The sequence below is a fragment of the Saccostrea echinata genome, unplaced genomic scaffold (genome assembly GCF_033153115.1).
Source record: "Saccostrea echinata isolate AGI-Se365-2 ecotype Australia unplaced genomic scaffold, CSIRO_AGI_Sech_v1 ptg000062l, whole genome shotgun sequence".
NCBI classification, from domain to species: domain Eukaryota; kingdom Metazoa; phylum Mollusca; class Bivalvia; order Ostreida; family Ostreidae; genus Saccostrea; species Saccostrea echinata.
This window is the reverse complement of record NW_026889811.1, coordinates 6,772,311-6,799,217: the sequence shown is the minus strand read 5'-3', so window position 1 is coordinate 6,799,217 and position 26,907 is coordinate 6,772,311. Positions and strand designations below refer to the sequence as shown.

Here is a 26,907-nt window from a genome sequence, read left to right as displayed (position 1 = left end):
AAATCCTACCCAGACAAAAACAATACTGTAAACCAACTATTATTTGTGTCATCTAATTTATTCATGATCTGTCAGTTTGAAATCAATCCGCGGCAATTAATAAATACAAAGCAAAATTAATGGTTCATGGCAATTAATATTCGCGAATATTAAAGTACGCCGCAAAACTCGCGGATATTTCTAGCACGCAAATAAAAGTTGGTTTACAGTTCATGTATTGCATAGATGTTGCACTTCACTGGGATGCACACTATCAAAACATTTGTTTAGAGTGAAACTTCGCAACATTTATAGATGACATTTCTCAAGGAGAACTTTGTTATCTTTGATTACCTACATATGTGTTTAAACTTATAACTTTCAGACATAAAAACTTGTTGCTTTTGGATGACACTGGTTAAGTTTTGCAACTCAGTCCATCTACTTTGTCATAAAATATACAAGGTCAATATTGAACAAACAGCCATTTTATTTAAAATATTTTTGTGGTGAATTCAAATATTTCAACATGCTACCCATTAAATGACAAATAAATGTTTTAAAAAACAACACTCCAGAAATGGGATTCAATCTTCTTTAAGAGTATATACTGTGATTCTTGAAAACCTGAAAGAAAAAAAAAGATATATGTGAGGAACTACATGTACATGTATGTATCTGAAGACTTGGTATAATATTCTCTCTTTTAAATTTAGAATTGTTACAAAGTTAAAACAAGATGTGTTTGTGAAACACTGATGCCCCCGTATGGCAGCTTATGGCGAAGGTTAAAGTTTCTTCAAATGCAAGTCAAAATCCAGGCCAAAAGATAAAAAATGTTGATACCCAAAGAAAGGTCTTGTCTCGAGGAATACACCTGTGAAATTTGAAAAACCTAGATACAACTGTTCAAAAGTTATGGCGAAGGTTAAAGTTTTTTAAATAAAAGTCAAAGGTCAAAGTGGTTGATATGCAAAGTAAGACCTTGTCACAAGGATTACATATGTGAAGTATGAAAGCCCTAGCACCAACCATTCAAAAGTTATGGCCAAGGTTAAAGTTTTTCAAAAGTAGGTCAAACTCCTAGGTCAAGGTCAAAGGGTCAAAGTGGTTGGTATCCAAAGGAAGGTCTTGTCACAAGGATTACATATGTGAAGTATGAAAGCCCTAGCATCAACCATTCAAAAGTTATGGCCAAGGTTAAAGTTTTTCAAAAGTAGGTCAAACTCCTAGGTCAAGGTCAAAAGGTCAAAGTGGTGGTTGGTATCCAAAGGAAGGTCTTGTTGCAAGGATTACATATGTGAAGTATGAAAGCCCTAGCTCCATCCATTCAAAAGTTATGGCCAAGGTTAAAGTTTTTCAAAAGTAGGTCAAACTCCTAGGTCAAGGTCAAAGGGTCAAAGTGGTTGATATCCAGAGGAAGGTCTTGTCACAAGGAATACACATGTGAAGTTTGAAACCCTAAGAACCAACTGATCAAAAGTTATGGCCAAGGTTAAAGTTTTTCAAAAGTAGGTCAAACTCCAAGGTCAAGGTCAAAAGGTCAAAGTTGTTGGTATCCAAAGGAAGGCCTTGTCACAAAAAATACACATGTGAAGTTTGAAACCCCAAGCACCAACTGTTTAGAAGTTATGGCCAAGGTTAAAGTCTCATAAAATTTTGCAAAAGTGGGTCAAACTCCAAGGTCAAAAGGTCAAATATGATGGTACCCAAAGAAAGGTCTTGTCACAAGGAATACACATGTGAAATATGAAAGTCATAGCTCCAACCAATCAAAAGTTATGGGCAAGGTTAAAGTTGACAACAGACAGACAGACAAACAGATAAACAGACAAACAGACAGACAGGACAAAAACAATATACCCCCGGGATCTTTCGATCCGGGGCATAAAAAATCAATTTCAGGAAACAATACTTGGTACCAGATATCCCTCATGAGAATTATAAGTGAGATTTAATTGAAATGCTACTGAAGAATAATTTTTGTTGGGGTATAATTTTCATTATCATCATGGTATGAAGATGAATTCCAGAGATTCATGTCCACCAGGAAATGTTAAAGTTTTCATACTTCAATATCATGTAAATCTTTATAAAGTAATATTTTATCCTCAAACAACAAAAATTTGACTCCAAGAAAAGGTGATTTTACAGTATTAAACAAGAGGCCCATGGGCCACAATGCTCACCTGAATAACTTTAGCCCTGCTGTTCTTCACCTGAACCCCCCCCCCCCCCCCCCCCCGTAGTACCTATTGTGGCCCTGCCCTTTGAGCTCAGGTGAGCTAAAAAGGAACTATTAGCAATTTGAAATATCTTCACAATATTTAATTGTCTAATATGCATACTTCCACATTTTTTTTCAATGTAACAAAAATTTGATACTTATAAAAAGACAATATTTACCTGGCTTTTAAACAACTTGACGACACAGAATGGTGTAGATTGTTGACGTTTATGGCGGCTTATGTCTGGCACCTGATATCTTTCTAAAGTAATTTCACCACCAGATGAATCCGAGGTAAACTCAACTTGCTGCAAATAAATTTCAACATGTATCTCTTCAAGATCCTGAACACTGATTAAAAATGACCTTGGGTTAAGATGCTTATTTGCATCCTTGCCAAGTTGGGCATGTTTTTATAAAAAAATATAATTTTCACAAATTCTTCAACTCTTTATGCATGTACCCATACATACTGTAGATTCCTTATTTTACGCGAGTACTTAATATTACGAAATGGCCCAAGGGCGTCAAATCGTGAGAAAAATTAATTACGCGAATGGGTGATTTATCTAGATAATTTACATACATTAAAGCAACATAAAAATAAAAGTGTGTAATTTTACTTCGTGAGTGGTGCCTCTCCCGTAATTACGCAATAATTTTTTCCTCACGTATATTTAGTAATCTACAGTATATACTATCCTTACTTGAGCTAAGACAAGTTTAAAGTGTAAAGTAGTAGGCTCTTACATACTGCAGTTTGTACACATATTCAGTCTGTATCCTTTTTTTTTTTTTAACAACTTACCACCTCCAATAACCCGTAACCCCCCCCCCCCCCCCCCCCCCAACCAATATTTTTTCCTTAAACCACAAAAGTCATATATGCTCCAGAAGTCATCATATTTTTTTTGTTATTCAATCAAAATTGAAAATGATCATTTTTTCCCCTTCTTCGTAGCTGATTGATGTGTATCAAAGTAAACAAACACAAAATAGCAGTTTACCTTTAAAAAATTTAATTTTGTTTGTATTCTAGCCTCTGATTGGATAATATCCAAAAAGGAACACAAATTATTTCTGTATAACCTGGTTTGGTATGGGGACCCCCCCCCCCCCCCCCCCCCCCCCCGACAACCAGCTGAATCATTTGTATCCATACAATCCTCTCATTTCCAGTCCTCGGGATTCATGGAAAATTCCAGATTTAATAAATGTACCTTTAACTTCAAACAATAATTCGATCTTACCACATGTATACAAACAACAAGGCTGCTAGGCCTACCGTATATACTCGCCTATAAGTCGGTCCGCTTATAAGTCGGTTGTATTTTTGAAGCTTATTTTAGAGGGATAGACCTTCTATAATACCAATCTTTTTATAACTCGCCTATAAGTCGGACATGGAGTTTTGGACCAAAGTTTAACTCCCAAAAATCCGACTTATAGGCGAGTATATACGGTATGTATCAGTTTTTACCTCCCCTCGCTTCCCATCACTTCCGTTACTTCTGTTACTACGGTTGTATTATTTAGCGGCAAATTTGAACTAATAAAAAGCAATGAAATTTTACACCCATAGTTATTTAATGATTTTAAAATTAAATTATAAGGAATGACTCTAATTCTTGGCCAAATTATTCGAGTATAACCTGGTTTGGGTCAGTTTACGCTGTTTTATAATCTGCTTCGAGACATTCCTAAAAAAGTTCCGAAAGGCAGAATAACTCATTTAATATTATATAAATACTGCATGTAGTCGAGTGTAACATAGAAAATTTTCACCCCTCGAATACCATTTCAATCTGTGTTTTTTAACAAATGTTTCTCGACGGATCAGATTCAACTAATTTACATGAAAGTATAATACAAATAAATATTATCAAGAGTGGAACACTAAAACAAGAATTATGGTTTTTAAGCTAGTTGTCACCCTTGCCAGTGCCCATAACAATTTTTGATATACATGTACTTTCCTCTACCGGCCCTTTGATTCAACAAACAAACTGTTAAATTTTCATCATGTATCTTCAAAGACCTTGAATTAAAATTCATATTTTTAAACCAACGTCCTTATATGGTACACAGACTGAAAAACAGATATGATCATACATTAAATCACTTTTTATTTATGAGAACTTTATTTTTTGCGTAATTACGTGAGACTGTCTGCTCGCAAAAATTTTGTTCTCATCTTTAATTTTTTTAAACATAGCTTGTACACAGCAATAACAAGAATTCGTGAAAATTTTGTCCCGCTTAAAAGTACCAAATACTTATCTCGCGAAAATAAGATCTCATGAAAATTTGGTGATCTGCAGTACTCTTTGCATTATTTTGTACATTAATGAGTTGTTAGTTTTACCTGCTGGTTGTCATTTTCAATGTCCGAGAACCTGTCAATGTCTGACACAGACAACTCCGTATCACTAAGCTCTTCCATTGTCATCATACGTATATCTCCCCCTGTCAAAAAAAAGGAAGAAAAAATTGTAAAAATAATCAATACAATGTTTAGAAATTAAATTGCCTGAAATTGTTGAAATGTTATTTTCACCTATTAATATATCTGATGAACTAGTACGAGGAATATGCCACTTTAATTTCTAGATATTTTTAATGGAAATACCTGTATATTGTTTGAAGGATTATGGTGGCTCGCTCAACACATCAAAACTTTTTTTAAAAATAGATCTTTTAATATCTCTTTCAAAATATGATTTTTGCGATTCAGGCATTGAGACTGATAAAAGCTCTTCATTATTTTTAAGGATTTTTTTTTTTTTTTAAATTTTTCACAGAAAATTGAAAAATTGTTTTGGTTGCCAATAAAAGATTTTGGCACTAAAAATTTTATTCAGAATCAGGTAGTCTTTTATTTTATTTCAGAAAAAATTATTTATGAAAAACAGTATTTGTTAATATTTTTAAATCAATACATAAAATCTTCAAGAAGAATTTCACTTCAAGAAAAGAATTACATGTATATTAACATATTATAATATATTAACATATATATGTTTTGAATAAATTTTATAAATATGTTTATTAAATAATATTATATAAATATGCTTATTTTGAACTGTACATAAATTGGGAAATTATCTATTACAGTAAATAAACAGATCAAAATATTGAAATTTCGAGTTCTTACTAGTCCTTATGAGTTAATTTTCTCACCTGTCATGTCAATATCCACATCTTTATCCCTATGACACCTGAAATATACCCTAATCACTTGTTACAAATGTAGTTTCAAAGTCAATAAATAAGAGCAGAACAGATCTGAAATTCTTGACTTGGAAGACATGCACAATAATCTAAGACTATTAGGTGTTAACCTTGTTTCTGTTTTGTTGTTCACATCCTCTGAAGGTGACACACATGTAATTACAATACAATCTGAAGACCTCTCAGAAGGTAGTGTCCTCCCAGATGACTGCTCCTCAGGAGTCACTGAGGACATTTCCTCTGAGGACAAAGCAGTATTCAGATCCTCACATATCTGACCCTCGTGAAAACATGAAGATTTGGAACGTTCAGAAGTTATCACAGTTGAATCTGGAGATTTCTGGCATGTTGTTTTTGTCATTTTTCTTTGTGTAAAATTTTCATTGCGGACACCTCTACCTGAGGTAACATTTAAAAGCATTTTCTCAACAGATTTATGATACAAACTATTCCTAGATTTTTCAAGTTCATTTCCTTCTGATATAATGAAAGTAAAATTTTCAATTCCTGAGCAATTTTTGTCTGTACATGAAGTACAATGACTATTTCGATTTTTAGAACAGTTAATCGCTACAATATTTCCATCCTCTACACTGCATCTGAAAAACAGAATCACATACATGTAAAATTTTCAATCATAATAAGCTTCTGACAAAACATTTTATATGACCAAAAGTCTTGCATGTTCAAGTAGCTCTACTGGTTTGGAATTATTAAAAATGGGTTCCTAGAACTTATTAATATTTTGTTTAAAATCATGTTAGCAAGTCCCTTCTTTGCTATTATAACTTAAAACTTCTTTACATTATTTTTAATATAGGATACATCATATCCTTGATAATAAATGAAAAATCCTTTAAAAAAATTGTTTGGAATTGCCATCTGGGAGGTTCAGAACTTATTTTTTTTCAAAATTGATATTAAATTTAAAACTGTTGATATAAAAACACATTATTTTCAGATTTTTGTAAAAATATCTTTCAACAACCAAGAACTCTGTTTTTGCTTAGATCTGACACTAACTGTGTTTTGGTGGTGCATGTGATAACAGGCCAAGAACTGATTAAATTAAAAAAAATCTGCGTTTTTAAAGTAAGTCAAATTTTTTTTTTTTCAGCTAGAGTCATTTCAATGAGACAGGAAGCAATTCCAAACAAACAACAATTTTATTTTGGCCCAACTTCTTGAATCTAGGTTATTAAGTCTCATGCTCTTTTAAAAAAATGCCATGATAAGATGAAATCTGAAATAATGACCTTGACCTTTAAATCTTGCTTTTGAAATTGATACTGATCATCCTCCATGTAATAATCACTCAATAAGTAAAAACTCACAATTGATCAATGTAATCCCGATATCATTTGGAAATAAAAGTTACATGCAAATGTCATGGTGTCCTTGACCTTTGGCCTTGAGACCATCATATAATTTGCTTCCCAACTTGTGAACTACACACTTGATAAAATAATGCATTCAAGACTTTGCAACTGCATGGTTGAAAACCTAGGCATCAAACGTGAAATATAATATCCCACAACTTTGCAAAAGGGGTATAAAAATTGAAGAAATTTTTCAACATTTACCAATACAACAAAATCATTTTATGGAGTGAAAGCTGATACACAGAACTAAGCATTCTAATTTACTCTACATCTCTCTACCATTTTTTAATTAGTTCAAACAAAATTTTTAGTACAAGAAGCATTTTGAAATGATTTAAGGGATTCAATGCATTTAATATTTTAATAAACAGTAAAAACCATCACTGACATAAAATTTGATTTGTAGTATAATGTATCTTGCATAAGGTTTTCATCAGATCAAACAAAAACTGTTGGATAGGTACCATTTTAAAATAAACAGTGTATTCTCTATATATTTTTATGGCTTTAAACAAAAAAATCTTTTAAACAACATGTACTTGTATCAATTAACCAGTCATACTAATGCAACAACATTAAGGCCATGAAATGTAAAAATCTGTTTCCAGTTCCATTCAAGAATTCAAGATGGTCAAGCATGTCCAAAATATAATGTTTTTATATAGGTAGTTTTTTTTTTTTTATATAGCTTTTTCAGCCCAAAAGTCATATACCAGTATCTTTTTATCAAAGCAGGGTTCAACATTAATGGTAACCTGCTAGTATGGGACAACTGAAAATTGAGGTTGTGTTACTAAACAAGTCATCAAGCTTGTCCTGTGGGGCTACTGAAATTTAACTCAAAGCAATTGTTAAGATAACAGGCTTGTCCCTAAGAATAAAATAGCAGGGGACATTAACAAGAGGCCCAAGGGCCTTAACGGTCACCTGAGTACAATACAACAATTTAGAGAATCCATAAACTGATAAATGAAGCTTTGTTGCCCAAAAGCAAGAAATATAGTATGATTAGCATCAACAAAATAATTGGTCTAGTATCTATGTGTCCCCCATTTATCACTATTACTATGCAGACTACTTAACAAAATGTCTATTTTTTTAACCCCATATTATAACTTCTCACATTGGCCTCTCTTGGCCTTTGAAGAACATTTAAATAGATAAAGTTATTTTTCTCTCAATTTTATTCATTTATTATTTCCAAGCCTACCTGATCATTAAAACTGTGAAAGTAATTTGTGTATTATACAATAAATATTCTTGCATAATTCTCGTATTCTATTAACCTTTCAAATACATTGTTTACAGTGATTAATTATCAAAGCTGAATGGCAAAGGGGAATAACTTTGCTCAGCAGAATACAAGTTACTAGAGCACTGGCCAGGACCAGAATATGTACTTGACTAAATGGTCCAAGTGTTCAAAATTCTGGTAAAAATACCTTTGCATATTAAAACTTCTACTCTGTTTGCCCAGAAGCATAGAAGATTTTCAAAGAAATGCATTTTCACTATATTATTAAATAAATAAAGCCCCATCCTTACACCAGAACATCTGACCCAGGGGCCATGAACTCACAATTCTGGAAGAAGCACCCTTGCTTATCATAACTATACACTTGTTTCTTTGCTTTATAACCAGTAGTAGAAAAAAATATTTTGAAAGAAATTATGCATTTTCAATATATAATCAATAGAGCCCCCCCCCCCTTTCACCTAACCCCTGACCCAGGGGCCATGAATTTCACAGTTTGGAAGAGGCATTCTTCCTAATCATAACCATGCACTTCCTTTGTTTGAATAATACCAAGGAGCAGAGAAGTAGATTTTGAAAGAATTTATGCATTTTCCCTATATAATCAATAGAGCCCCACCCTAACACTGGAACCCTTGACCCAGGGGCCATGAAATTCAAACTTTTGGAAGAGGCAACCATGCTCATCATAACTCATCATTACTATGTACTTAGTTTATTCAATATCCAGGAGCACAGAAGAAGATTTTCAAAGAATTAATGCAATTTTACTATATAATCAATAGAGCCCCACCCAAACAACTGAACCCCTGACCCAGGAGCCATAAAATTCACAATTTATGAAAAGGCAGCCATGCTCATCATAACTTTGTTCTTAGTTAGTTTATTTAATATCCAGGAACAGAGAAGAAGATTTTCAAAGAATTGATGCATTTTCACTATATAGTCAATAGAGCCACGCCCTAACACCATAACCCCTGACCCTGGGGCCATGAATTTCACATTTTGGAAGAAGCACTCTTGCTCATCATAACTATGTACTTAGTTACTTTATTTAATACCCAGGAGCAGAGAAGAAGATTTTCAAAGAATTAATGCAATTTTACTATACAAGAGGCCCAAGGGCCTTAACAGTCACCTGAGTATAATACAACAATTTAGAGGATCCATAGACTATAAAATTAACTGAAAGGTGAAGCTTTGTTGCCTAAAAGCAAGAAAAATAGGGTGATCAGGATCAACAAAATAATTAGTCTAGTATTCATTAACAGTTCATAAATTAGGTTCTAATCTGTTCCCCATTTATCACTCTCACCATACAGTATAACAACATATATTAACAAACTATCAGTGTTTCTGTACTATTTTATTTCCTTGTTGAAATCTCTCACATTGGCCTCTCTTGGTCTTTGATGGTCATTTAATAAGACAAATTATTTTTGTCTCATTTTTATTTATCTATTACTTACAAGTCTGTCTGATCATTAAAACTATGAAATTTTGTGAACTATGAAACTATTAAATGACTTTTTGTATTATACAATAAAAATTCTTGCATACTTCTCTTATTCTATTAACCTTTCAAGTACATTATAGTGATTAATTATCAAAAGTAAATGGCAAAGGGGAATAACTCCTCTCAGTAGAATACAAATTAATAGAGCCCTGGCCAGGACCAGAACACTTGACCAAATGGTCCTGATGTTCAAAAATCTGGTAAAAATACCCTTCCTTATTAAAACTTTTACTCTTTTTGCCTCTGATATGCCCAAGTGCAGAGAAGATTTTTAAAGAAATAATGAATAAATAATAAGCATTTTTACTACAGATTCACTATATTATCAATAGAGCCCCCCCCCCCCCCCCCCCCTCCCCACCGAGAAACACCAGAGCCTCTCACCCTGGGATCAGAAGTTTGCTCATCATAAGTAATCACTTTGTTTATCTGCTTAACACTAAGGAGCAGACAGGATTATTTCATAAAATTAATGGACTTTCACTATATTATCAAGAGCCCCACCATTACACCAGCGCATCTGACCCAGGGGTCAGACTCTCACCCAGTACTGTTCTGGTCGTGGCCCATGGGTTCACTACTCTGGAAGAAGCACTCTTGCTCATCATATCTATATACTTAGCTTCTTTGCTTTTTAACCAGAAGCAGAAAAGAATATTTTCAAAGAAATTTTGCTTTTTCACTATATAATCAATAGAGCCCCCCCCCCCCCTCCCTTTTTCCCCAGAACCCTTGACCCTAGGGCCATGAAATTCACAATTTTGGAAGAGGCATCCTTGCGTATCATAACAATGTACTTAGTTTGTTTAAATAATACCCAGGGGCAGAGAAGAAGATTTTCAAAGAAATAATGCACTTTCACTATATGATCTATATAGCCCCGCCCTAGCACCAGAACCCCTGACCCAGGGGCCATCAATTTCAAAATTTTTGTAGAGTCACCCTTGCTTATCATAATTATGTATTCAATTTGCTTCAATAATACCCAGGAGTACAGAAGAAGATTTAAAAGAAGTAATGCACTTTCACTATATGATCTATATAGCCCCACCCTAGCACCAGAACCCCAGACCCTGGGGCCATGAATTTCACAATTTTGGTAGAAGGCTCAATGCTTATTACAATCATGCCAACAGTTTGACTGCTTGATGTCCAGGAGTAAAGAAGAAGATTTTTAAAGATTCCATTAATTTTGGTGGTTTAAGCCCCACCCCTAGGGCCCCAAGGGGGCAGGGGCAATGAAATTCAAAAATTTTGTTCCCTTTCACACATAGATGTCATATGCTAAAATTGGCTGAAATTGGTTTAGCGGTTTCAGAGAAGAAGCTGAAAATGTTCAAATGTTAACACACGACGGACGACGCACAACGCATGACGACGGACGAAAACAGGTAGCAATAGGTCACCTGAGTGACTCAGGTGACCTAACAAGAGGCCCATGGGCCACATCGCTCACCTGAGTAACTTTGGCCATGCTGTTCTTTACCAGATTTCCCCCCTTTTAATATACCTATTGTGGCCCTGCCCTACCCACGAGGGTCGTGATTTGAACAATGGATGCTTCCACTTAAGTTTCAGCTTTTCTGGCCCAGTGGTTCTTGAGAAGAATACTTTTAAAGATTTTTCCTATATATTTCAATGTAAAACTTGGATTCCCTATTGTGGCTCCGCCCTACCCCCGGGGGTCATGATTTGAACAATTTAGAATCTACACTACCCCAGAATGCTTTCACATAAGTTTCAGCTTTTCTGGCCCAGTGGTTCTTGAGAAGAAGATTTTTAAAGATTTTTCTTATGTATTTCAATGTAAAACTTGGATTCCCTATTGTGGCCCTGCCCTTCCCCCGGGGGTCATGATTTGAACAATGGATGCTTCCAATTAAGTTTCAGCTTTTCTGGCCCAGCGGTTCTTGAGAAGAAGATTTTAAAGGATTTTTCTTATGTATTTCAATGTAAAATGGATTCCCTATTGTGGCTTTGACCTACCCCGAGGGGTCATGATTTGAACAATTTAGAATCTACACTACCCCAGGATGCTTCCATATAAGTTTTAGTTTTTTTGGCCTAGTTGTTCTTGAGAAGAAGATTTTTTAAGATTTTTCCTATATATTTCAATGTAAAACTTGGATTCCCTATTGTGGCCCCACCCTACCCCCGGGGGTCATGATTTAACAATTTAGAATCTACACTACCCCAGGATGCTTCCATATAAGTTTCAGCTTTTCTGGCCCAGTGGTTCTTGAGAAGAAGATTTTTAAAGATTTTTCTTAAGTATTTTAAAGAGGCTGGGGGTCAACAAATTTACCATCAGATATAACTTAATTTTTTAGATATGATATCTTAAGCTGTCAACTATCAATTTCAAACATTTTTGTTTTAAAATTTGATCATTTTTGTACATCTTTATATGGAGCTCTTCTTCTAAAGAAGATCAATATAGTCTGAAAATGGCCACAACCCCCCAGCCCTCTTAATGTAAAACTTGGATTCCCTATTGTGGCCCTGCCCTTCCCCCGGGGGTCATGATTTAAACAATGGATGCTTCCACTTAAGTTTCAGCTTTTCTGGCCCAGTGGTTCTTGAGAAGAAGATTTTTTAATGACCCCACCCTATTTTTGTCTTCTTTTAATTATCTCCCCTTGTAACAATCTAAACTCCCCTTTACCCAAGAATACTTTGTACCAAGTTTGGTTAAAACTGGCCCAGTGATTCTTGAGAAGAAGTTGAAAATGTGAAAAGTTTACAGACGGATGGACAGACGGACAGCTGGACGGACGATGGACAACGGGTGATAAGAAAAGCTCACTTGAGCTTTCAGCTCAGGTGAGCTAAAAAGTACAAATTCTGATTTTATTAGCGAGGTTTAAGAAATAACATTTGAATCAACTTTTCAGATAAGTCTGTCAACTTTTTTATTGCCCAGTATTGTTTTGGTTCGGTCTATCAATAATCTATATCGCCTAAGTGTTTGAAAATCCAATGTAAAAACAGAGGATACAAGCAATGCAATTACATAGACAATGAATTAACCTTGAAAAGAGTGGTTTACAAAATAAAATGTGAAATCTTTCAAAAGGAAAAATGTCTTTTTACTTGCATTTATAAGGTGACATAATTTTGTACTAAAATAGAGCCAGAATGCAGAATTTGGCATCCTTAATTTTCATAATTTTTCCAGGGAGGCTGTCCATAACCCCACCAGCAGGAGGAGGAATCCCCCCTCCTTGTTGCTTCACAACTAGGTATTATGTAGTTGTCCTTTAAGGACAACTATATGTAATTCATGAACAATAATTTAAATTGCTAGCACTGCTGGCTACTATGCTTTTAAAGTTACGTTGTAAGTGTTGAACCCTGCCATGCTGACAATATTTTAATGGATATTTCAGTAAATGCAATATTAACTAAGAAAACTTACTAGCAAGTTATTCACAGTTTTGAAAAGTGACATTTGAGATGTATGAAAAACCTTAACAGTGGATATGGAATAAACTTTCAACAAGAAACAAATAATTTACATTTCTTGACTAGAAAATTATTGTGAAAATCACCTTCTTGGTGATAAAGAAAATGTATTGGGGACCTGTACCCGGTCTTGGGTATTTGAGGGATCCACCATTGTGAGGAATTCCAGAAGGTCATCAGAGGTCAAAGTGGACTTGTCCTGGATTATGTCCATTAACATCTGGATTTCTGGAGAGTGCTGGCAGTCTTTCAAGATGTCAGGATTTTCTAATATCTTAAAGAAACATTTATATTTTTATTCTTTTGCTTGCACAGATCAACCAAATATAAAAAACAGTCTGCAAATTACATGTAGTACTGAACTTATTTAACAGTTTTAATATAGTCAAACCTCCTTATCTCTAACTCAATGGGTCAAGAAAAACTTGAAGATATCCGCAGATTCAAGATACTGAGGTTAAAATACATGATGAAAAAAATGTTTGGGACTTCCAATTCACTTTGACATATCCATGGATGTTGAAAATACAGAAGGTCAACCATATTTCTTTTATTATATAGTTGCTCTATTATCAAATGCAAAATAGAAGAAGATCTAACCAAGAAAAGTAACATTTATGAAAAGATTTTGAAGAGTCCCTATGTGATCAAAATTATCCATTTAGAAATCTTGAAAAGGGGGGGGGGGGGGGGGATAGACAGGGATTTATCAGTACCTTCTCAGGAGCCGAAATTTGGCCCCATTCCCTATTGAAAATGAGTTCAGTTTTTCCCAATATGGCAGTATTTTTTCCCATTAGTGGACAATATATATAATATATATAATTATTTGGGAAAAACACAGAGTAAAACTGTCAGACTGTCTGTACATCTATTTAACTCATTTAGGAAAGCTACAGTCATAACGCTTGTTTGAAAAACATGTAAAAAACATCGCCAACTTTTAAACCGAATTTCCTCCGTTTTTCTGAAAATGGTGATATTGTGTAATTATACAGATTTATTAAGTTATTTCCACCTACTCTATTGATCTACGGGTGAATGGAAGGGACTGAAGGTATTATTTCAGATAGAGAAATATATTTTCAATGCATTAATACATATTAAAAGAGGACTTTGAGAAAATTTGTACTTAGTATAATTTTTTGCAGGAGGTTTATAATCTCCAGAAACAGATTCTATAATGACCTAAATTGGAATCTCATACACACATGTACTACCCTAAGTTGTATAAATACTTTATACTTATTGAAGTCGATTTTACTTTTATTAGTCTATTATATTTTCATAATTGAACCTGTATGATGACGTTGGATCATATTTAATTATCTGTTTAATTGCCCAAATTAGATATCATGTAAAATTAATTACACCTGAATACATGTTTTACGCAACATTTTTAATTTTTCCCAATTTCATCAAATAGCCGATAATTTTTTCCCAATTCCCCAAAAATGGCGTTTCCCAAATTAGGCTGATAAATCCCTGATAGAACATTTTTACTTTACCTGCGATAACATAGGCTCAGGAAAATAACTCTGAATCTTGTCCACAAACCATTTACACATTTTCTGCAAGGCTTCATGAAATTCTTTTCCATACTCTTCGGAGTACTCCTCACGGAAGTAAGCCTCAGCTCGTCTGCTATTGGCAAGTAGAGGGAGGTAAAATTTTCGGAAGTTTGTGTGAACCATGTGTAGGCGAGACAATTGCTGAGGACACTAATAGAAATAAAATGATTTAATTAATGCAATACATGTATCTGAAGAAAAAAACCCAGAACAAAACAAACAAAAAATATAGGTCATGGGTCTCTTGTTATGGTAGGCCTACTCATGGTCTGTGAAAAACGTTTGCAGAAGTACAAAGCCAAGAACTTCTCATGAATAATTCATCTTGGTTCATTTATGTCAGTTTACTATTTAAGGCTGTTCCTAAGGAAGACAAAGCTTTTTTGAAAAAAAGCTATACTTGCTATATTTAGAATGTAAAAGCATGCACCACTTTTTAAAATGCATTTTTGATAGGGATGTCTTTATAAAATTATGTTTCCGTTTGATTTAATACTTTACATGTCTTGTACATGTAACACAGTATAAGTTTTATAGAAGCTAGGAGTACAATAAGTACCCCATTTTTCTAGGAGCTCGAAGTGCGTAATAGGATGAATGCAATATTTCATCCTCGCAAGCCAGGGGTCCTGAGTCAACACATTGCGTTGGACCCCTGGCATATTTCATTCAATATTCGTGGGCTTGCTTCTCTCATTGAGAACCACCAATCAAATTAAAGCTTTCATAAATAGTTAGATAAGGATTCAGTTGACACCTCAAATGCATGTGATACAAGTTGTTTATCATAGTATGGCTTAATGTAATTGGTTGAGAGATAAGTAAAACTATCAAGATTTGTAATTTTTCCAAAAGACGTCGCTACAGTCAGCCCACAAATATTGAATAAAATATGCCAGGGGTCCGACAACGTGTTGACTCAGGACCCCTGGCTTGCGAGGATGGCAATATTTGGAAGTTCTTGGAGATTCACTGTTTACTGTATTGTATTGTGCAAATATACAAACCACTCCTGGGAATTCTGGCTTCCTACGGGGGAAGTATTTCATAAGCTTTGTCAGGCAGTCCTTGTCTTTATTTTTCAGCATTTGTAGCAAAATCTAAGGAAAAAAAAAATTCAGGAATCATCACTGTCTATCATGCACATATGTTACACCCACATAATTTTTGCACATGAAAATATTGTGAATTTTAAATTCCAATGCTTCCTTACAGAATTTTAAATAACTAATTTTTTTAAATATCAGTCAATGACAGTCATCATAAACAATTATCAGAATTTGAATCTCTTTTGATTTCATGATATACAAAGTGAAAACACAGGCTTTACCAGTACTCACCTGCATTTTTAGGCCTACAACTAGTTTAGAATAGAGTTTAAACACAACTGCCTCGGGACAAGACATATAAATGAAGTCCATAAGATCTACTGCAAGCTCTAATTTGATTGGATCTGACAGGAAATTGTGGACAATGTCGTGTAATGTACCGCAAGCCAATTGGACATCAGATAATCCCAGTGCAGACAACTGTCCATCAAATTGGGACAACACAGCTAGATAAAAGTATTAAAATATCATATATAGTAGATAGCTTTACAGGGTGTCATTCAATGTTAAGCCTTTCAAAATTTAAGATGTCCCCAGTACTAAATAATCTTTTTCTACTTTCTCTTACCTAGCTTGAAAACCATATAATAAATTTACAATTCTTTGAGTTATAGATAACTTTTCAAGTTAACTCCCTGGTCCTATAAATGTTAGATTCAGAATCCTAAAACTGACAGTTTCACAGTGCACATCAAAACCATGTTGTTGTTTTTTTTGTTGCTTTTTTTTTTTTAAAGATGCTAGTACCGGTAATATTTTTCAGGTTTCCTCAGTTAAATATTGATATTGTATTCAAAAATAGTAAAAGGTTTTTTTATTTCTAAATTTGTATACTTCAAATTCTCCCTTTGACCTAAAAATTACAGATTTACTGCTCAGTTCTGTATAGTTACTTTATGATAGATGCAATTTTAGCAAGAGTTATTTCCCGTTGGTCACCATACTGGAGGTCAACAAGCCCAGATTCCTTCATTATTCCAACCAATTTAATCTTGTGGTACTGGGCAAAATGGGGAAGATTAACACAAAATTTCTTACAAATGTGTTAACAAAAGCTTTCTTTAATTCATAATTATAGTATTTTAGAGATGTCGGCCCTTATATTTCTGCCATGTATACATGTTTAAAATTGGTTTCTCAAAGAGGAAAGTTCACTAGTTTGACCTTCATGATGGTGGCCAAAGGAAATAACTTGAAGGGAAAATAATTCATACAAAAACTATCCATTTTGCAGACCCACAAAATGCCCCCTTCCACAAATGTACAGTTCATCTATATCAAAATTTCTCGAAAGGAAACCAGAATTATCAAACATCCAGAAATAAATTTTGATGATATATGTACGAAAGAACTTATGAAAAAAAAAAAATCAGAATAAATGACTGTGAAAAAAAAAAATCAGAATAAATGACTGTATTTCATAATTTATTAATTAATTTGCAGATAATTTACCTTTCCTTATGTACATGCACTATAGATTCTGATAATTTTCACAATAATTCAGACATTTTCTTTGAACATTTTCATAATAAATTAATCCATTAATTACTGTAGTATATCCACTAACAAATAAGTTTAACTACAGAATTTGAACTTTGTGAACAACATTTAGACATGTTAAGTGAACACATACTCGAAATTTAATTCATCAATAAATTATATGCAATATGGTTTGGGCCATGGATATCAGCCTGGATAGCTAAGAAAGTAGAGCCCCTGATTACCGATACAGGGATCGCAGGTTTTGATTCCTGGACCAGCCATACATTTTCCCCTTCCCCATTACAGATATGGTGCCGTGACTAGGATAAATTATGTAACAGGAAAGGAAAACATGTATGGCTGGACCAGGAATCAAACCTGGGACCTCTGCATCACTAGTCAGGCCAATATCCAGAGTTTTGGAAAACTTTTTCAGATAGCCAGTCATTCAGACTGGCAAGAAGACAAAATAAGCCAGTCTGGAAAGATTTTAGCAGGTGCACCATTTTGACAGGTGACAATGCTAATTCAGTATAGTATACATAATTTTGTTGAAACATTTATGCAGTGGGGAATTTATATCAACCTAGAAAATGTATCTGAGAAATTTGAAGAAATTCTGTGCATCGATAATAAATATATCAATATGATCAATGAAAAACTGAAATCTGGGACAGTTGGGAGTACTAAATTTAAATGCTTGCCCCAACTGTGTTTGAATTCTTTCTGTTCAGATTTTTCATATTTAGCTTTGTCTTCATCTGTTACTTCATATGTTTTTTACCTGGTTTTATGTATAAAGAAAAAGTATTGCGCAAATGTACTTTATATTTTGTATGGTAATTGGGCTGGAAAAGTGCCGATAATAACAGGAAAAACAAAACAAAACAAAACCAAAAAAAAAGGCCAGTCATTTGGACTGACATTGATGGCGTTTTTACTGGTCACATGCATTTTTAATTGGTTTTGTTGGCATGACCGGCAGTTTCCCACAACTCTAAATATTCATGGCCCAAACCATAACATTTGCATCAGAGTCACAATGTTATACAAATCACAAGCATTAAAATGTGCCATATTGATTTTCAACATTAATTTTCAAACAAAAAATAGCAAATTATGATTATGTCTATAAACAATGCATGTGAATCAACTTGCAGTTGAATCAAACAAAGTTCTAAAAGATAATTTTGATTTTTTACCATAACCTTTTCTTTATTATGTATAAAACAGTTGCGATGAAAAAAACTAGAGCAAGAAATATCAGAAATTTGTCTGTTAGTTGTCTACGATTGTATTTTGACAGCAATTTTTGTGAAGTTCCTATATGAGCTCCCATATTCTTGAATTCCTCCATTGTATCCGTAACTGTATTAGAACTCTTTATCAATGTCCCTTTCGTAGCCTCACTTTGACTCAGTTGCTCTGTCAATTTCTTGTTGATGCCATATAAACTCTCCGTAATTGCATTTGCTTGTTTGACTAAGCTTTCTTTATTTCGTCCCCTCTGTCTTGCACCTGAACCTCTAGAGGTCATCAACTTTTCAGTATTTGCCTTCTCCATGGCAAATTTGGCTGTTAAATTGGACTGCCTGAGGGAAGTGATGATGTTCGACAATCTGTCTTTGTGGTTTTCCACATCTCGCATGATAACTTGTCGGTCTTCCTCCAGATCTGCTTCGATTCCAAAAACCTCCAAGTCCTCAATTTTCTTCTGAAGTTTTCCAATTTTCAGCCTCGCATCTTTGTTCAGATCCTCTAAAATGTCTTCCGTCAAAGCACATTCACGAATGTCCTGGATAAGAGCTTTTATTTCTAAATCAAGCTTCACAATTTCTTGAAGACAAGACCTCACTTCGGAATCTTCGGCAGCCATTTTCGTTGATATGTCAATGTTATACCAATAAAAACTCTAATTTAAAATTCACAAATAAAGAAAGAAAGATGTTTGAGTTAGAGTTGTTGATTTAAACATGAAATACAGTACCCTCTGTCACTGTTTTTAGCTGGTTCCTCACAGAGTATTCTAAAATCCACTTTATTTCTTCCATGCTTTATCTGAAATAGGAATTATGAAATAAATTACTCTTATTCTCATTTTAATGATAAATAATATATTTTTACTACAAACATAGACATAGTTTGCTTTATATCTATGAAACAAGCTACAAATAATACAATACACGTTCAACAGATGTTCAAATGATTGACGCCGGTTCGTAGGGACACCAGAAAAGCCCATATCATTCATCAACTCGATATCGTTATGAGACCAAAAAAACCCACATAATCAATTGGTTTAAATATGGTCGTTTAAGTAAGATGTTTCACCTTTCATGCATCCAATCTGAATGATTATGATCAAGTACAGCTCATTCAAGCTTGCATATTCTCCAGCTCTTTCTCCACGCAAGCACTGAGGATAAGTCTAAAAACCTCGATTTGAATAACACACTTGTGCGATTATTTTAGATTACTACTAACATTTGAGAATATGCATATATATATCAAAATACACAATATGGTAAGCTATTAAACAGTAAATTTGATTAACAAACAAAAGTTGCTATAATATACTTCATTTTATTTTTATTTTGTTTTAAAAACTTTCTTTTTTCCGCAAAGAGTTGGGACTACGATCCCGATCAATAAGAATTTAATACATATTTCATTTTTCCAAATATGGCAATATAATCATTAAATTATCTGTCAGAGCACAAACGTAACATAACGGTTATCTATGATAGAAAAAAGATTGTTCTGAATGATGCACGTTAAAACCAAATGGACACTTTCTAGCCTTTTCATTATCATTTTTAGATTTAACGCGCACTACGTACACATGTGTCAACTCACAAGCAGTATAAGAGTTCTTATAAAAAAAAAGAGTTCTCAAACAGACTCACGTATAAAATAGTTCTTTAAAAAGTGGGCCATTTTTGCTCTTGTACAAAATATTTTTTAAATATGAATTTGTGGTTATTAATATTATCATTACTGATATATGAAATATGGAGATAACGAACAGTATATAATCAAGTTAAAAAGTTTTTTTTAATGTAAACTAAGTACATATGTTGGAATTATGTCGCCAGTTAACAAACGCAGAAGACAGGTGGGAAAATTGGGCAAAAAGGAAAAAAAGAGGGAGAGAACATAGAAAGAAAATTTTCACTAGGGATATGTAAGCCATGCAATGATAAAACTGTGTGTCTTTTTCAAAAGTTTATTGATTTCCCGTGATCGTATAGAATTTTAGTTATAAGTCCTGGATATTCATCAGAATAGACTAACGCACTTGTTATGACAAAAGTTTTTAAGATTAGTCCTAAATATTCAAGAAGAACTGAGAACGAGAACCCTAAAGTAATAAAAGAAAAGTCCAAAAGATAGGTGGCAAAAGTAGATTCAAAACATGCCGTTTACCTTCAAAGTATTTTATGCCCAGGGGGTGTTCATGGTCCCGGTGTCGTATGATGAGACTTACCCCGAAAGGCTGGCTATAAAGTGAGACCCCCCCCCCCCGGAAGACTGGCTATATAGGGAGGCTTCTCCCGGGGAAGTCTCACTATATAGCCAGTCTTCGGGGGAGAAGTCTCACTATATAGCCAGTCTCCCCCCCCCCATTCATAGCGAGATTTCACCCTCAAATATAGTTTCCGGAATAATATTTTTTTTAATTGTAAAACAATGTTTTTTTATGCTAAATTTTCAGTGTTTGAAAAAAAAAGTTGAAAACGACACATGTTCATGCAATCTAATCACTGAATATTTTTAAGTAAAAAAAAAAATTCAATTAAATTTGCCTGATATTCACAAATTAACTATATGAATATACTATGCGGTAGAGCTACATGTATAATACAAACTCTGTTCGTGCGATAATTAAAATTGACGATTATTCATAAATTCCCCTTTCTTCTTTTTTCTTTGTTTTTTTTACGTGTGTCGAGTCTTCAGTTGTTTATATGTACATGTTTATAAATAATGCTTATTTAAAAAAAGAAGCTCAAGTGTATAAATATTGAAAAGAAAGTTTTGTTTTGAATAATTAAGAAGATAAGAAACCCCCCCCCCCCCCAATATTAACGTGTAAGGTTATCTCTCTTTAGTCATGTCTTACAAGAAATCCTATATCGTTAAAATGATATTGTTCTGCGGACCTGCTGTGGTGGAGGTTTGTCCCGAGATACAGTTAGATTATTCTAATTAAAGAAATCCGTCCCAACAAATTCTTAAATCTATCCTAAATGTGACCAAAATGTTGTCCTAGAAGGTACTCATGAATGTAAAATAAGGGGGGGGGGGAGTCTTGCACAAACGTTTAAAAATATATAATCCTACTCAATTAAAACATCTATAACAGAAAAAATGACAGTAAACTGAGACAAGGAGGGGGAGGGATTAACCTGTTTGATAAGGGAAAAAAAAAGACTTTACATATGGTGAGTTGTAACGTGTTCGAGGAAATATAAAGAGTAGAGAGCGACATGCAAGTGAGAAGTGACTATTACATTTTAAAGAATTCGAATGGGGCAAAAAAAAAAAGTGCAGCCACATTTTAAAAAGTCAGCACATTTTCTAAAGAAGATTTTATATTCTTGGCTTAAAAACAGGGAAAAAAATATCAAGCAACTTTTGCACCATGACAAAAAGAAATCTTAATTGAGAAACATACATAATGAAGAAGCTGATGTCAATATGTTTCTATATTTGCATAAGAAATTAATTGTAAATTCACCAGAGTTATAACATCTAAGGTGTACATATTGTACTTCATCATGATATTGAACAATTCTTGTACAAGATGTAAAAGGATGGTCCTATCTTTTATCACCTGTCTAATCCCAGAAGTTTAGTACTCAAAAACGAACTTGACCTTGGATCACGTGATCATGCCCCATTAGTTCCAAATATTGGCACCTGTCTTGAAAATGCAGATTTCGTATGTAGGGATTTGGCTCGGCAACAAGCCCATACTAAATTCAGAACAGTTTACAAAACATTTTGATATGTTGATACAAGCAATTGGAATATTGAGCCAAAAGAAAACTCAGCCTTGCTATAGTTTACCTCCCAAAATTTGATTCGGTCAAACTATTTAACCACACCTGTGTGGTAAATTGTCGGGGTCTCATTTCCTTGGAGAATCGAGCCGGGGGAGGGGGACCGGACCCCATTACCGAGATTTTCAGTTATTAGATTACCAAAATGACCTTGGACCCCTCCCTTCTAGGACTTCTCAGACTCCTCTGAAGTTGGTACCACTTACAGGTGCTTGATGACAGATAGCTTTAATCCAGCTGACAATCTATTTTTTTAATACCCCCAGTTTTGTCTCTCGGATTAAAGAGATCCAAAGGCCTGTGATATGAAGGAAAGTGGCCTGTCCATCAGAAGTGTTACCCCCTCCCCCTTCCCCGCCCCATGAAATAGATTTTTATCAGCGTTTTCAAAAGCGCTGTCGGAGAAGTTTACTCCCATTAAAGCAGAACATTCCTCTGATAAGAGAGATATAATAAGACCATTTACATACATGACTACATGTACATATATAGTCAGTTCCTTCAAAAAGACAATAAGACGCAAACATTCTTTTGTCAGTTTTTTGATAGACCTTTTTAATAAAATTTGACTTAAAACTTTTGCATCCAGTTTTTTTCCACTGTTACAAACCGTGATATTTCTATCTTTTTAAAATTAATCTAAAACGTACACTAATTTATAATGTTGCATTTGTAGATTTTTCATTATAAGTACATTTTTTTCCTAAGAAAAGTTTAAGAGAAAGACAACTCTTTTTGAATGATGCATTTTTTTTTTCAAGCACAGATAACAATGTGTTGTTCTGATTAAAAAAGCAACGCTTCGTTATGTTTTCTACAAAAGTCTATGAGGATCAAACTACGGTAAAAAAAAAAAATTAAAAGGCGTTATAACGCCTTTTCAAAGGGCGTTATAACGCGGAAAAAGGCGTAATTACGCCTTTCTAAAAGGCGTTATTATGCCTTTGTCTTCCTTGTTATCAATTAAACCTATTTAAATAAGCTACAAAAAAGGACAAAGGAATGGTCAAGAACAATGTTTTAGTAAGGGATTATTTCTGTTTCAGAATTTGCCTGCAAAAATCTAAGGAAAATGTATCTAAACAAAAATAAGAAATTTCATCTGAATAATCTTAGCTATTATAATTTCTCTTCTTAATTTTGTAAATATAATCATTTATTCCTTAATAATTTTGGTATTACATGTATGTGTTTACAAAAATAATTAAAATTTCTGTGAATGAAATTGTGGAATTAAATTTAAACGCAATATTAAATAATTAAAATATTAAATTTTGAATAACAAAAATGTACTCAAAAGTTTTGAATTTACCGGGTGGCAGTAAATACAAAATTTACAACATGACAACGCCTTTCTAAAAGGCGTTATTATGCCTTTCCAAAAGGCGTTATTACGCCTTTTAAAAAGGCATTATTACGCCTTTCCAAAAGGCGTTATTACGCCTCTTATTTTTCAACACATGACTTACTTAGCCCACCCTGGGGGCTGATTATAGTTAGATTTCCAGGAAAAAAGATTTTTAAATGTGTAAAATATTTTCAGTGTTAAACCAACTTAGTCCTTCTCTGATGCCAGACACCTAGAGCTACCAAGGTGCATGAATTTCAGAAATTTGGTTGAAGGCTAATTGCTCATTATACCAATGCAAATAGTTTGCCTGTTTTTTTTCCAAGAGGAGAGAAAAATATTTCAAATTTGACATGAAATATTTCAAATTTACATGGATAGCAAAGCCCAAAGCTGGCTCTGCCTATATCCTGGATTTTCAAAAGTAGAGTGTTGACTTCTCTTAATACGCATGCAAATAGCTGTCTGCGAGATGTGCAGGAATATAGAAAATACTATAATTTATAATATAATTTATAATATTAAAACTATAATCTAAATATTTCATTAATAAAGATGGCTTTGGTTCAATCTTTCATATATTCATTATTTTAAAATAACGCCTTTCCATTTTCGGACATAACTCCTTTTCAAACAGGCCGGTAGTACGAATGCGAGTGGTGGTGGTGGGGGGGACTCCCCATCCCACTTTTTTTTAGTCTTGCTATAGTTTAAATATAAAAAATCATTTATTGATTGCTTGGTCCCTTAACATTTTGTTGCAGTATGGTTAAACTCGGGCGAGTCATTGCATTTAAAAAAAGTTTATCGAAAAGTTAGAAAAAGATTCCCCACAAGTTTAGGAAGCTTATTTTTTTCGGGGGGGGGGGGGTTCTTGTTTTTTTGTTTGCTTGTCAATTTTATGGGAGGCTGCCCCCCCCCCCCCCCCTTCAAAAGCACGGGCCTGTCAAAGACATAATAATGGCTCTTCAAAAGGCATAATAACGCCTTTTGGAAAGGCGTATTAATGCCTGTTGGAAAGGCGTAAAAACGCCTTTTGGAAAGGCGTAATTACGCCTTTATTTTCGTTATTACGCCTTTTTCCGAATTTCAAAAGGCGTTATTACGCCTTTTTTCGCGTTATAACGCCTTTTGAAAAGGCCTTTTAAATTTTTTTTTTTTTACCGTAGTTTGATCCTAATAGGCTTTCGTAGTTTTCTACTATGAATTACATATACAAGACACTAAATTATATTAGATATTATCATATTTTTATTTTTATGTTGTGATAAAAAATCATTGCTCTTTCTATTCACTGTGTCAAATTTTCTTCAAATTATGGTTAGAAGTAAAGAAGTAAACACCGCTTTATATTTCATACTATTTCCTATTTGAATCAAATGCTAATGTTAATGACGAAAATCTATCTTGGGAATTTTAATACATTGGGGGGGGGGGGGTTGGGGGGTTGGAATTTTGAGTAGAGGGTCATTACTCCTTAAGTGGGTATGGACATAACACCCCCACCCACCACCCCCACCACCCCCCACCCCCACCCCCCCACACACACACACAAAATCCACTATGGAGCAAAATATCGCAACTTTTTGTTGAAAATTGGGATTTTAAACGATTAGCCAATAAAACGTAGCTCACAGTCAGAGTTATATATACAACTCCTGGATGTGATGAAACTTTATGCAATATTGCAAGAATTGTTTTTTTTTTAAATCTCTTTCTTCTTTGCAAGCTGCTTTTTAAATGTGAAAGTCGGTCAATAAATATTTAAGTCCAACATTTTAAAGGTGTTTATTATAAATCCTGACGGTTTCCTAGACACATTGTAGCGAAATGCTCTCAACCTGAGTTTCCGGATATGTACTAAGTATTCAAACCAAAGCCTTAAATTTCTTTTTTTTTCTTTTTCTTCAACTTAAATCTTGCTCATAACTTGGGAAAGGGGGGAGGGGCATTTTTATATGATGCAAGTTTTTGAGTTTGATATTAAAATTAAAACAAGAGCATTTAGACAAGGTCAAGCAAATTATTAAAATTAATAGGTATTAAAACAAGAAGTGTAAAATTCATGTCTGCTCTATCTTTCGCAAAGCAGAGACACCAAAGTTCGTATTTAGGTTAAATATACCACGGTAATTTATGGTCGGGGGAGTGATTCTGTACGTACTGAAGGTCAAGCTTAAGGTCAGAAAGATTTGATCGAAGTGTTAAACTTCAACATTGTGGAGAAGAAAATAAGTTAATTATTAAAACTTAGACTGTTTATGACCGTAACGTCTGTCAATACCATAAATCATGATCATTTGGACAAGAAGAAGGTTGCAGGAAAAGACGCCTTTGATTGATAACTGATTATGACCCTGAATCAAGGTCATCTAAAGATAACAGATTTATACAGATATATTATACTGTTAAGTTCTTATGGACAGTCTTTCAAACAATTGTACTGTTTGGGAGGTACTCTTCGGGCGGTGGATTACTCATGTTAGGACTGCTGATGTATCGTAAAATCGTCCATAGTACAATTTTGTGCGTGGGCAACGCCGAGCAGTTGTCTATTGCAAGCACATTTATATTTTTGTTTTAGGGCATCTTTTCTGTTGCGTTTGCATGCAGCGACACCTGTTCATGATGGACAAAAAATTGCCCAAAATTTCACTAAATCTTCAGATGTTAAAATTTTAAAGAATAATCACATTTCTACTCTTGACAGTGAGTATATTGTTTTACAAAAGAGATCCTTTTTTTCAAAAAAGAGATCAGAAAATCAGCTCAAAGGCAGATGTACACATCTGTTCTGTTTTCTTTGATATGGTACAGTATGCCTTACATCAGAATGTATATTAAGTATTTTATGTATAAAACAGGTTATGCCCTGCTTTGAATCAAGGTTTCGGGCCATTCACATGTCGAGAAAAAGATTGCAACCTTTTGACGAACTTCATACTGCACATGATTGTCGGGAAAAAAGTAAAACACGAAAGCGAACTAAATCGAAAAACAAGATGAAACAAGAAATATTGATCACTATCATATGCATTTTAGACTCTACCCCTACCATCTCCACCCTCCCTCAATTTTTTTCATTAAAACACCCCAAAGGGATAAGATTTTCAATAGAGAAATATTTATCACTGCCATAGATTCATTTTGGGGATGGAGAGGGCACTACAATACCAATGCTTTGTCAAAATTATATCTGCTTGGGAAGAGGTGGGTGGTGAGGGGGGTAAGTAAGAAGCTCTTTTTTTACTGCACTATCTGAGGATGCTGCATACT

General features: G+C 34.0%; 2 protein-coding genes across 3 annotated transcripts; both read right to left on the bottom strand.

Annotated features, from left to right (window-relative positions):
* Positions 1-451: 451 nt before the first annotated feature.
* On the bottom strand, positions 452-19,626 carry LOC133175497 (uncharacterized). Of its 2 annotated transcripts, none has more exons than XM_061310611.1 (11): positions 19,549-19,626; positions 19,205-19,275; positions 15,967-16,181; positions 15,634-15,726; positions 14,564-14,776; positions 13,142-13,329; positions 5,548-6,036; positions 5,387-5,436; positions 4,572-4,672; positions 2,386-2,514; positions 452-606 (listed from the first exon to the last, which is right to left on the bottom strand). In XM_061310611.1, the coding sequence occupies exons 2-11, from the start codon at positions 19,266-19,268 to the stop codon at positions 577-579; spliced, it is 1,572 nt and encodes a 523-aa protein (XP_061166595.1). In that variant the 5' UTR covers positions 19,269-19,275; positions 19,549-19,626; the 3' UTR covers positions 452-576. The 2 variants fall into 2 exon arrangements, with proteins under 2 accessions (XP_061166595.1, XP_061166596.1); XM_061310612.1 differs by having other exon boundaries at positions 5,387-5,424.
* Positions 18,396-19,211, bottom strand: LOC133175499 (vesicle transport protein SEC20-like). Its single transcript, XM_061310613.1, has one exon. It carries the CDS (start codon positions 19,091-19,093, stop codon positions 18,416-18,418), a length of 678 nt encoding a protein of 225 aa, XP_061166597.1. The 5' UTR covers positions 19,094-19,211; the 3' UTR covers positions 18,396-18,415.
* Positions 19,627-26,907: the final 7,281 nt, after the last annotated feature.